General features: G+C 40.8%; 2 protein-coding genes across 2 annotated transcripts; both read right to left on the minus strand.

The window, feature by feature from the left end:
- Nucleotides 1–404: 404 nt before the first annotated feature.
- Nucleotides 405–3,316, minus strand: LOC112276902 (uncharacterized). Its single transcript, XM_024508707.3, has 2 exons — nucleotides 1,733–3,316; nucleotides 405–1,298 (listed from the first exon to the last, which is right to left on the minus strand). The coding sequence occupies exons 1-2, from the start codon at nucleotides 2,777–2,779 to the stop codon at nucleotides 861–863; spliced, it is 1,485 nt and encodes a 494-aa protein (XP_024364475.1). The 5' UTR covers nucleotides 2,780–3,316; the 3' UTR covers nucleotides 405–860.
- A 2,289-nt stretch (nucleotides 3,317–5,605) lies between these two features.
- On the minus strand, nucleotides 5,606–9,351 carry LOC112276444 (putative glycerol-3-phosphate transporter 1). Its single transcript, XM_024507773.3, has 4 exons — nucleotides 7,949–9,351; nucleotides 7,532–7,798; nucleotides 6,814–7,371; nucleotides 5,606–6,551 (listed from the first exon to the last, which is right to left on the minus strand). Exons 1-4 carry the CDS (start codon nucleotides 8,793–8,795, stop codon nucleotides 6,523–6,525), a joined length of 1,701 nt encoding a protein of 566 aa, XP_024363541.1. The 5' UTR covers nucleotides 8,796–9,351; the 3' UTR covers nucleotides 5,606–6,522.
- Between the last annotated feature and the right edge of the window lie 3,767 nt (nucleotides 9,352–13,118).

Consider the following 13,118-nt stretch of genomic DNA (forward strand, 5'->3'; position numbering starts at 1 on the left):
TTTCTGTATTGCTAGCTCTTGCTTTATAATAAAGTTTTAAGTTCTCATAGATGCTATTCAATGCTGAAAAGTAATTATTGTACACAGTAATCAACTACTGTAATGTTCTATTTTTCCTACCCTACATAATAATACACTCAACCAAAAAAACATATACTTGTTGGGTTTTTTTGTCTTTCCAAAAGTGGTGAGGCCACTGAAATTTAATAAATACAAATAGGTTTTACATTCATATGTGCACGAGTTATCTGTATGATCAGTTGAAATTTTCAACCAAATGACAAACACTAATTACTACCAACAAACAGTTAGTTGTTTACCAGTCACTGATATTTAACGTAAGTTTCATTATAAAGACTGAAAATTTAAAATATGGCTGACAACTAAACAAAAACTACGCAAAGTTGAACTTGTAGTTTACAATGTAACTTCATTGGATTTTATGGTCAAAGTTTATAACATTACAGACTTAATAGAAACCCAACTACCTGATTCCAATGGTCAAAGAATACATTAAAAAAAGACTTGTTCTTAAATGTGAAACCTGACCAAATGCACCCTTCACTAGAGTAACAATAAGCAGCGCAAAAGTGGCAATTAGAAGGTTGTGGCCGGATGACGTACACGAATGCCACCATGGCGTACAAGAATACCCATGATGGTTAATTGGCCATCGACAGTTTTTCCACGGCCTAGTCGTTAAAGAGCCCTGGCGCTGTCTAAAATTTGACATGATTTGTGTTCCAACAGGATTCGAGTCGATTTGACTACGAGAGGCCAGCCAAATTGATTGAGTTGTAGGACTTTGAGTGAAGCCCGAGTTGGGTTTCACATTCGTTCTTCATTCAAGATTTCGCTGTTTAATCCTTGTTGGAAGGACTTTGAAAGACAATCCCCTTGGGTTTCACGAAGGAACGGAGCCCATCCATGCCCAAAGTGACCCCTAGGCCTGAACCTCTGCGGCCAGACCACGGCAACCTGGGTGATACTCGATCGCAGCAGTTCCAGTAACCTGTGCCAACGTCCAACTCTCGAAGAATGTTCTCAGCATCCTGATTGTGCTTGCAATACACACTGGCAGTAAGCCCATAGGTAGTATCATTCATAAGTGCCAATGCTTCTGCATCATTTTCTACAGCTTGAATTCCAATCAAAGGCCCAAATGACTCTTCCTTCATAACGTCCATGGTGTGATTCACGTCTGAGAGGACTGTAGGAGGGAAATAGAAACCCCCTTGATTGCTCTCTAGATGTGTGTGTGATGATGCGCGAGCTCCTTTGGAGATAGCATCCTGCACCTACATGAGAAAAGCACATTGCCATATATAAGCGACACATTGCCATATATAACACTGAGACGCACTCTCAGAAGATTGCCACGACAGAAAAAGCATGTTCACCGTCTCAATCAACACATTTAGTTGTTAGTCCAAAGTCAGTCCACTCGATCTAGGGAACATGCTATTAGGTGTGTTCGGGTTATTCATTTCTGAAACTTATGGGGGATGAAGTTACAGGAAACCATCACTTGAAGGACATGTGTTAGTATATACAATGACAATTAATTTAAGTGGAAGTCATGCAGATACATTTATGTGGACCTAACAGAGTGGTTACTGAGTAAAATATCATCCTATCCGAAAATTGCATAACAAAACACAAAACCCAGACATTGAGAGGAACATGAATATGTTTTTTGTTTTCTTTATTATTTTTGTCGATGATTGCTTACCTGGGCAGCAAGGTAAGGCAAGTGAGGTTGTCTGGCCACGGGACCAATATATGTATCAGGCTTTAAAGGATCTCCCACCTTGAAAGCCATTACATTCTTGATGAAAGCACTCAGAAACTCGTTGTATATTCTTTTATCGACGTAAATCCTTTCCACACTACAACAACTCTGCCCACAATTATAAAATGCACCATCTGCAATAGACGCGGCAGCGGCACCTACGTCCGCCACATCAGCTCTCACATACACGGGATCCTTTCCTCCGAGCTCCAATTGCAGCTTGACAAGATTTGGAGCAGCTTGCTTCGCAATTTCCAGCCCCGTCTTGTTCGAGCCCGTGAAAAATAATCCTCCCAAACCTTTCAGCGATGCCACGGCCGCTCCTGTCTCTCCCTTACCGGTTGTCATCGCAAATACATTCTTTGGAACCCCTGCCTCATACAGCAAGTTTGTGATCTCCATCCCTGTTAAGGTGGCATGCTCACTCGGCTTATAAAGAACAGCATTCCCTGTTAATAGGGCTGCAGCAAACACATTCGTGGAGACGAAATATGGATAATTCCAAGCTGAAATGTTAGCCACTACTCCAAGAGGCTCGTAAACAACCTTCTCCTTGAGGATACTGGTCTCCAAAACACAACTCTCCTTGAGCACCTTCTCATAATTTTCAAGGTAAAACCTGACTCTATCCACCGTCGCACGAACCTCGTTCTTCGCCTGTGCAATCGGCTTCCCCATTTCCGTGCTCAAGGTCTTGGCTAGAACCGGCATATTAAGCCTAAGAAGCTCGTTGAACCTCTCCAGCATGGCTCGCCGCTCCACCAAAGGCACGCTCCGCCACTTCTTCTGACCAGCTGCAAGAGCCTCAAATTTTGACACCACTTCATCCTTGCTCTCAATCAACAGCTCCCCGATGACCTTCCCCGTGGCTGGATTTACCACGTCGAACATGTCCAACCGCTCCACCTTAAATCCCCGGCTCAGAGCAGCAGCAGCAGCACCCGCCCGGCTCCGCCCGATCCTCCCCGCCGCGCTGGCCATCGCCATCCCTTCCAAGCACTTCTTTGTCTCCTCCTCAATTTCGAATCACACTGCCCACGGCTCTCTTCCAAACCTACTCCGATTCACGAAATCCTCCCCACTCAGCTTCAAAAACCTCCACGGCATAATTCAGTCCCTCATCCACCAAATTCAGACTACAAAATTCCAGGATTTCAGCGTCCACAACCATCAATGCTCATTCGCAAGAGCTTCCATCCTTCATCCCTCCCTCCCTCCCTCATCCTCACGAAACCAATCTCGTCGAAAGTGGCACATCCAAAGACCAATTCAGAGGCATTTATCGAGAAAAACACACTTAAAAGCCCTCAAACTCCTCTGCGCTGATCTCGATCCGATTGCCAAATGAGTTACCTGTAGCAACGCTAATGAAAGAGGGAACGGGAATCAGGACAGAGCGGCAAAATCCAGAGTGGTTAAACGGCACGAGGGAGGCGTATGGCATTGTTCGGGCTCCGGAGATGGGGCCGGAAGTGCATGGGAGGTCCGTGCCTGTCCAACATTTCGCATTGCCCTAGAAAATGAACATATCGCTCTGTTCAGAATGGGAACAGAGAGGGAGAAAAAAAAAGAGGGAGACGACAACCGGATGGATGAATAAAATATTTTATGGATGGACGAATATATGTTTGTGGATAGATGATTATTATGATGAATGATTTCATGTTGGATGATATTTTGGATGATTTTGGGTGGATGATATTGCGACTATGGATGATATGGTGATGGATGATGTTTGATCACTGTTGGTCATAAGATCTGCTTAAAAAGTAAAACACTTTACGAATTTACAACGTTTAACAATAACAAATAATAAAGTTTTCTAATAAACCACAATCCTTCTTACAAGAAACTATTTGCATTGTATAATGCAGTTGTCTCTTGATTGGTGGTAATGATCATTCCATAGAATGCTAATTAGAGATAGCTGATTAAAATTTGATGCATTTAATAAAAATAATAAAAATAATCTTTAGTAAAGACTTATAAGCCATCACATATTATATGTTCATCCGTTACCAACAAAAAGAACATTCGTGGACCTGCAACTTAATTTTTTTAAATAAGCATAGTTTTAATATGTAGTGAGGTGAAGATTGAAATATACAATTTTTGTGTATAAATTTTATAATATGTAGGTATACAATTCACAAAATTTATGTAAAAAATTCATCTTTGCTAGAATGAATATAAATATATATATATATATATATATATAGAGAGAGAGAGAGAGAGAGAGAGAGTCAGAGATATTGCAAGAGCTGGTTTCTTAAATTATGTAACCACATATTCAATATTTTGTGGTGAAGTTGGTAAAAATATCAATGAATCTATGATGTTCAGAGAATACACTAATGCAACCTAAATGTCAAATCTCATGTAATTTAAATTTTTATTTAATATATATATATATATAATTTAAAAATACCCTATATTGTTATATATATTTTTTAAAATACGAAAAAATATCTCAATAGTTTTTGAATTTTAGTTACATAAATGTACATAAATAATTTTTTTTAAATCCAGTCATTTTATCTATCAAATTGTAGCATGTCTTTAGTGTTGAGATTTTCCCTTTTAGGCAACTAAGATTGGATGTATTACAAAAAGTACATTGTAATGTTTTCAAAAATAATTTGAATAATTTAAATAATAAAGTAAAATCCAAAAATCTTAGTTTTGATACTACATAATTTAAATTTAAAATTCAAAAAAATTGTGAATCTTTATGCAATGTTGATTATGTCACATTTGATGAAAGATTATCATATCAAATGTAATTTTGTAAGGTCAAATTGTTACAGGGTAGATTGATTTTTTTATATTGAATATAAGCGTCATATTAGATTTTATTATGATAGTTTGATGTTGCTGAATCAAATTTAAGTTAGTCACATTAAATTTTATTTGGATAGTTCAATTTTTCCACATTAGATTTAAAATTTAAATTTAATTTTTTTGAAAATTATTATGATGTAGGAAAAAATTTCCACATCAAATTTTTGAGATTATTATGTCAATTTTAGAAATTGGTAGAATTGTAGCATTAGATTTTTTTTAACAAGAGAATTTTCACATGAAATGTTGTGGATTGTCATCTTTTATTTTAATATAGCTACACTACCACTTTATCTTTAAAAATTATTAAAGTATTATTAAAAATAATATTATTATTTTATCTCATGTTATTATAAAATTTGAGTAATTTGAGTAAAATTTGAATTATAAAATTTATCAACTAGACTATTGTTTTGTAGGTCATAAGAAAAGAAAAAAAATTAGCAAGAAATTTATTTAGAAATTATATAGGATTTAGAAGAGATTTGATGAGATCCCACCTATTATGACTATCTTGTTTTTTATACATTACTTACAAAAAGTCATGTCAAAGTGCACAATTCTTAAAAAATTAACCTATTTTAATCCTTATTTCTCCAATTCAATTTTCACTTCAAATTAACTCCCTCTGAACACAATGTAAACTCTATTCAAACCTCTTGCTCAATAGAACACTTTCTATGAACAAAGAAAAGTGATACCCTCGTTGATTAAAATTAGATGATTGAATGAATAAAAATCAATGAATAATTACTTCACCTCCATATTTATTTTATACTAGTTAACATTTTTTTTAGAATTGTAAATGCATATGTGAATACACAAAACTACCTCATGGGTGTTGCCTGCTCCCACTCACAGTTAACATAAATGAAAACCTTGATTCAATCATCCACGACAACCGCATGCTCTGTAGTAAATACCTCCAAAGTGTAAGCATTACTAAAAGCCAGTTACATATAACTTTTCAACTTTCTGAGGTGAAGTTGCTTCATGTTCTATAAAATGGTGTTACTGGCACCAGCATAATCTGTACATCTGCACATAGCTTAACGTTTTGGGGCTTTCTGAGGATAACCAAGATAACCTAACCCTTACAGAATGCTCAACATTCTCCTGTCCCATCGGCAGACACAGACACGACTTCCTGCCTGAGTCTACACACTATGAAAATGCATGTGATCTTTATCAACACATTCTCAAAACAAGACACACAATCCTGCAGTGGATATCCATGAAAAGTTTGGACATGTCTGTAAGGTTTGAGCCCTAAAGTTTCATTGCGATCAGTATTCATAGAAAGAAAAATTATCTCATCTAATTTGTACAAAATGTTGAGTCAACGATTTTCCTTGACACAAACTTGGTGCACCCAATGTGCTTCTCCCTGTTAGGTGGGTGGCTTAAAAACTGTCCTCATCAAAAGTGTTATCTTACTCAGCTCGAACTATCTGACTTGAGCTGCTGGATCTGCAGAAAAGCCTCTCAGTTGAGACAGGCTAGTTGATCGCTTCCAGGCCAGTCTTATTCAAAAACGTCCTGAGACTTGCTTGGCTCTGAAATAATAAAATTAATGTATGTTGCCATGTTCTTTCCAATGACTGTCTTTCTCCTTGCAACTGGGGACTTAGGCCAACCCGAGGTAGTTGGCACGTTACGTGTATGTTGCGAGAATCGCCAGCGCATTGGATAGGCTCAGAGCAGGGAATGCTCCTCACAACTCTGCAACATTTGATTGATCGAGCGTAATAATGCATCCTGAGTCAACGATACAACCTCGAAAGCTTTCGGGGAAAGTTTTGATCATTTGATGAAGATAATATACGATAGGCCTGGAATATATGTAGACAAACTCTTATGTGCTGAGTTTTCCTCTTCCCATACCCGTCTCATTTTTTCCCTCCTCCTATCAACAAATCTGGCATCATAAAAAAGAGAACAAGATGTGAGTCGAACGTTTCAAGATTTGCTTCGTGATGCATAAATCAATCTTTTATAGACAAATCCAATACACGAGACCGACATGCATTTCACTACTGGACGCCAGAGGTCAGAGCCAACGACATATGTACTGTTCAACATTCACAGCGAGACTTCTGCATATACCACCAAATACTTGTAGACCCCACTAGTTGACTTACAGATGTAACGAAAATCAAATAATAGCAGAGAGAGGTTACCCGTCAGTTGCTCTCGAGCTGTTTCTGAGAGATTTTGAACGCGTTGATATTTTACAAGCTTTTCCACCACCTCCGCTACGACCAACTTCGTCAGGAGCAAGCCAGCAAACAGCGCGGCCATCATGAGCATCACGAAGACCGCACCCCAACCTTGACCTGATAGAAATCCCGTCAGCAAAGGTCCAATCGCAGCTCCCAAGGAACCTGTTCCATCGATAATCGCAGTAACCGTAGCTAAAGCTCTGCCATTTCCTTTCAGTGAGCTGTGCGTCCCCAGGTCAGCTGAAACAGCCGTCGTGATAAGTGCATAAGGCCCGTTAATTAACATCCCCGCGACTACCATCAGTACGATGTTGACCGTCAAGGAAACACTGCCATAGCTCCTGTATAGGAAGAGAGCGGGAATCGCGCAATACATAAACCCAGCAGCTGTAATGGCCCTTGCATTCATCTTGTCTGAGATGTGGCCAGCCAAGATACCTCCAACTACACCCCCTACATCAAATAGTGTTGACAGTTGACCTGCTGTCTTTTCGTCCATAATCTTTCCTGCGATGGCTGTTACAAACAATATTGATATGATCAAAAACCTTATTTACAAAAAAAACACATGAAAACCAGTAGAAAGCATTTTCAAATTAATAACACGGGGATAGGAAAGCGGTCATAAAGCAAAATGAACCACACGAAAAGTAATGAAAGATGTTTGAAAGCTTACGTGTTTGTCTGATGTAGAATGGAAGCCAGTACAGGAAGGTGTACGCCACGAGCTTCGAAAAAAACAAGCAGAGAGCGAAAGTGGCGACTCCAGGAATTCTCCATGCCTCAAGAAACCCAACAGCAAGATCGATCCTGCCCAATTCTGGCGCATCTTGATTTGCTTCAACAAGCTGCTGTGACTCCAAGTCTAATGACTCAGACTCAACTGCCACATCTAAATCCTTGTTCTGATTCGCAGTCAAATCTGTGTGATCAGAGCCAGGTTCTGCATCACCGCAGAGTCAAAAATGTTACTACAGAATTGCCAAAACCCAACATACAATAAACTGGGCTGTAATAGAAGTTACAATGAATTCCTCATCTGTGATTGAAAACTTTAAAATCTCTACAGTACAGATAAGAAAATCCCGCTCACCTTCTGCAACAGCCTCGACTTCTTCAGGACACAGCAAGCCCAGATCACCAGGCTTCACGGTGAGGAAGGTCCACACCATGAGGCCGCCTCCAGCCAAAAGGGCACCGGGAACGATGAATGACCAACCCCATCCATACTTGAGCGCCGCAGCGGCAATGAGGGACCCAAGGATGTTACCAATGGAGGTGTGCGCATTCCAAATCCCCATAATTAAGCCCCGCTTCTTCTTTCCAAACCAGTTCCCGACGATGGTGACTACGGAAGGCCAGCCAGTGGCTTGGAAAAGTCCGGCAGCCATTTGCACAAGCAAAAAATACTCGAGACGATGTATGTCCCAAAAGCGAGCCATCCCGAATAAGCACACACAGAAGCCACTGCACATCATACCAACAGACAGGAATTTCCGCAAGTCCAGGCGGTCTCCCAAGTGCCCTGCAAAGTACATGCCAAAGGCATACGACGCCAGGAAGGCAACGTCAATTTCCCCGAGCCTATTCTTCCCTGTCTTGCCATCAAATGGCGCCCACCCTCCCTGAGCAATTTTATTTTCGGTGGAATTGAATTCAGCAGAGCCATTGTAAAACAATTTTTCGAAGGATGGCGTCAAAGATGCAGGGAGGGCGTAGTGTCCAGATCCCAGGGTAGAGATGACAGAGCCCTCAGGATCCAGCACACTCTTCACGATGCTAGGCGGCTTACGCGACGCGTGAAACAGAGCGTACGCGATGAAGGTGACTAAAAGGACTATAGCCTGGTACGTCGTATAGCTGAAATCCCTGCCTCCCTTGAGCTTCCTAAGGAGAGCAATACCGGGCGGTGGACGACGGCTCTGTCTGTGTGACTCCATCTCAATCTCCCCTACAGATTTCTGTATACAAGAGTTTTGTAGAACACAATCCCTCCGCACTCTGCGATTCTAATCTCAACGCTTCTTCGACATCTTCTCCAATGCGTGAGTTGACATGCAGGTCACACAAACCCCGCTTCCTAGCGAAAGCAGGAGACTACACCCTTGTAAACGATCGACAGACAGTGCACACCAAGAAACTCCAACACAGAAACTCGGACACCTTCAAATTATGAACCACTAAATGGACTCATTACTGCAACCAATTCAGACGTAGCTCCAGAATTAAGAGAAGACGGGAAACCTTCTTGAACAGGGACGAATTTAAAAGCTCTCAAAAACAACTATCGACCGTAACGGCGCTTCTCCTAGCCCAGATGACGCAGGAGGAATGTGTCACGACAAACGGAAACGTCCCAGACTTACTCCCTTCTTCGACTAAAAGAAAAAAAAAAACATAGGGAGAGCAAGAAGCGACTCTCGAAACAACTTCCCGAGAATGAAAAGCTGCACTTAAACTGCGAGTGTAGAAACAAATCACGGATGCGCTGCCTTTTAACACAAGACGTGATGAGTGCCCCTTAAATCCAGACAATGCAAGTTTGAACCTCCGCCTGGTGCATTAGCCTTGACTGCGCACTCGATTCGCACAACAGATTACGAACAGAGATGCCACATTGCACTGTCAGAAGAAGAAACTCCTCACACCCAACATCTCTGACGAATTCCACACAAACGCAGAATGCTAAGCAATGAAGTAAACAAACACGCGGCTCCCCTGACTCACCGAAGCTGTCAAGTGAAGAAGAAACTCAAGATTGCCTAAATCGGCACACAGAACCCTCACCAAGTTAGAACACTACGAAATTATCGTTCGCCTCGTCAGGACAACGACCGCTACTTACTCACACATTAAAATAAAATAAAAAAGTAAAAACTATAATTATACAGTTTGGATTTAGAAATTATAAAATTTGATTTTAGATTATCTTCTTCGAAATCCTGTCAAAATTTCCAAATCGATGAAAAACACTACTCGAGCCCAATGAAGAGGAATCTCTCGAGAGTAGAATAGCGTTTTTAAGAATAAAAACAGATGAACATATTTTATAACGTGGCTCTAAACCAAGTGAAATAAAGAAATAAACAAACAAATAACTACATGATAGGACTGCTTCCACGAAACTGACAACCGAAATCGGACTCGAGGCGACGGAATTCCAAAATAGTATCCGCACCGTGATGCCACCAAAATGCACGCAACGGTTGGTGGACACCTCTGAGGTTGGCAGCGATGCAATTTTATTTTCTCCACTTTAAAAATATCGCAGCGGGCGAACTGAAGACAGGAAAATAAAGCGAGGTGAAACTCAGATGAGTCTGAGCGAGGCTAACTCCCATGAGGTTGACAGTTGACCGCGCCGACAGGGATGCTTCGTTACACGGCCAAATCTGTACGCAAGCAACGGTTAATGCGTGGAGTATGCGAGGAGTTCTCGGAATATGCGAACGGATCTACTCTCCACCCTGGAGAAGGTTCGACGGCATCGATGAGCATATGCTCGAGATTCCTACGCCGCTACGTGAACCACGGATCACCTTTCCTCGCATTACACCACTCGTCCTCCTAATTCCACCTGCATTTGCGAACGGAGTTAAATCCTGCGGATGGCAAGCTGCGACCAAACTCTCGCGGGCATCTGTGTGCGGCGATTGGAGGTGTGGATTCCGTCCGACGACACCGGTGGAGGAGGGGGATATTCCTTTGGATCCACAGTCGAATGAATGAGTGGGCCAAGACGAAGCTCCTCATTCGTTTGAGGATGGAACCCTTTTCCCATTGCATCGTGAAGTAACGTGGTTTTTGCATCCGGGTCCTCGTCGAGGGCCTGAACGAGGTTTCGTTTTCCGCACCCCAGTTAGAAACTATTTCATGATTTGTTTTGATATTTGCACATCACAGATAAGATGTAAATTAAATTATTAAATTTCACTGATTACAGGGGAACAACACCCTAATTAAATAATAGACGATGCTAGAAGGGTAAACATAGATATGCTAGCTTCTGAAAGGTTCATCTGACTTGGGTGGGAGATTCCTTGCATGGAGATGGTTTGTTAATTGAATTACTATTTTACCGAATTCTGCTAACCCGACCAAGTGCATTTTCTCCAACACAAAAAAACAAAGAACCCATATTATTTAAGTATAAAGTTTTAGCATTGTGTTTTATGTATGTTTGTGGGAGTGGAGGAGGTTAGAGAGAGAGACAAGGGGCCACAGAATAGGAAGCCCTCCCTTTTCGCTTGCTTCGATCCAAGTCTACCACAAGCACTTTGAAAGAATAGTGGCCAAGGGGTGCTGGGAGAAGTAGTGGTAGTGCAAGCGGTGGAAGACTACACGTTGTCATGTGTGAACAATCGGTGGACTTCCTTCCATCCTCTCAACTGATGTGGCTGTGAATCTTCGTCAAGGCTCACCACACAGAGAAATAATAGGCAAAAAGTGAAGAAAAAAGTAGATGAAATATAAAAAGAAAAAAGGAGGCTTGGACCTTACTCCAGACAAACTTATTGGCTTTTGTCCTGTTAACAGACTGCATATCATTCTGCTTTCGTCTGGCACTCATTAAGCTACTCTGCTCAGAACAAACATGAAATTCTCATTTTGAGCTGCTACATAACCTTCTCATCCTTCACTCATTCCTAAAACAACTCTCCAGCCATCTTTCTTTTATGAACTTTAAAAACACAAAACCCATGTAGGCCCTTTAAGGTATGTAATATAAGAAAAAGGACACGTAATCACTGTGCCACAGTGAATGTTCCGCCCTATTATTGGGTGTGCCATCATCGGGATAAGTAAAATTTGTAATACAAATACAAAAGTATTTGACAACAAGAAGATCCAACAGGCAGATACCTCTGCACCAGATATAAAGAAGAAAAAAAAAGAGAATGGAAATCGAAGAAGTGCGCGAACCACACTCTCACCGACGTTTTATTCAGGCTTTTTCCTATTTTATACCGAGAAAACACAGTGTTTGTTACAATGGTTATGGAAGCCGTCACAAAAATTTACTTTTGATTTCATTTTAGAGAACCTTTTTGGGCGTGTTGCAGGGCTGTGAATGGGAGACATTCGTTCCATTCTCATCAGACAAGTTGTTAATATTGAATTTTTTAACAAAAAACCGGATACTTTTGAAAAAACTTCTGGTCACAAGAATCAGCTTCTGAACCTTTCCAAAGGCTAACCGAGGATTCCGGGTGCAGGATATTCACCACACATTCGTTCATCATCCTCACATCCTTATTTCATCCATCCTAGACCTACAAGACTCCCCCACCAGCCCAACTCTTTTGCTGAATAAGCAAAGGAAGGAAGAATATCAAAAAGGAAAATACTCGAAGTTTGTCATCTTCAGAGCGTCATGACAAACCAAGTAGGTCACACTTCAAACCATGGTCGCAAAAGGGGTGGAAGAAAAAGATAGGGAATAAAAGACAAGACACGGAATGTAAAAGAAATCAGGGATATAGGAAGAAAGAGGGGACGAAAAGGATATCCATCGAGCATCAATCATTGGCACACTCTGAGATGGGCGAAGGTTCTCCAAACAATATCCTCCGCCCAAATTGGTCTCGGTTGCCGCTAGAATTGTCACGCGGACGGAGCATTAAATGGGTTCTTGGCCTACTCAGCCACTCTAGACGAAAGCGTAGGAAATGGAATCCGTCTTATGACAGCGTTACTAGAGCTGTTCCGACATTGGAACATGTCAGCGGCACCCCCGAGTGCGCGTGTTGCGCATGGAATTCACCTCGAATGCTGGTGCCGCTGTGTGCATGATGGGCCAGATGGATAGATAAGCCTTCGGGTGCCCAAGTCACGAGGGTCAAATAAGGCTCCTTATCTATCTATCTATCAATCTTTGTGCCCCCCTTATCTTATCACAATCTTTAAATGACATCAATAGTAAACAAAAGTGTCACCCCCCATTTTGAGAAATGCCATCAAAGATTCTAGGGTTTGGTTCCTCCCACTTTGTTTGTTTTGTTTACATGGCTCTCATTTTTTGACATCAAATTTTTGTTTACATGGCTCTCATGTATGTGGCTTCGATTACAATATAATTTATTTTGATTATGAATTGGTAAAAAAAATTTAAAACTTTTATTCTCATTCATATACATATTTAATTATTATTTCCCTCACGAGTTTCTTTTGTTCCTTGTACAATAATGATATATTGGATGTTTTCAGTTGTAACTATAATATCATGTCTTACATGATCAATTGAAGTATTTTTCCACTGTAAA

The sequence above is a fragment of the Physcomitrium patens genome, chromosome 24, assembly GCF_059467195.1.
Source record: "Physcomitrium patens ecotype Gransden chromosome 24, ASM5946719v1, whole genome shotgun sequence".
NCBI lineage: Eukaryota > Viridiplantae > Streptophyta > Bryopsida > Funariales > Funariaceae > Physcomitrium > Physcomitrium patens.

Coding starts and splice junctions, on each gene's coding strand:
- LOC112276902 (XM_024508707.3), bottom strand. CDS start 2,779: ATGGCGATGGCCAGCGCGGCGGGGAGGATCGGGCGGAGCCGGGCGGGT. Junction 1,299..1,732: donor TGCCTTACCTTGCTGCCCAG/GTAAGCAATCAT, acceptor TTTCTCATGTAG/GTGCAGGATGCTATCTCCAA.
- LOC112276444 (XM_024507773.3), bottom strand. CDS start 8,795: ATGGAGTCACACAGACAGAGCCGTCGTCCACCGCCCGGTATTGCTCTC. Junction 7,372..7,531: donor ATTCTACATCAGACAAACAC/GTAAGCTTTCAA, acceptor TGTTTGTAACAG/CCATCGCAGGAAAGATTATG. Junction 6,552..6,813: donor AGCTCGAGAGCAACTGACGG/GTAACCTCTCTC, acceptor TTATGATGCCAG/ATTTGTTGATAGGAGGAGGG.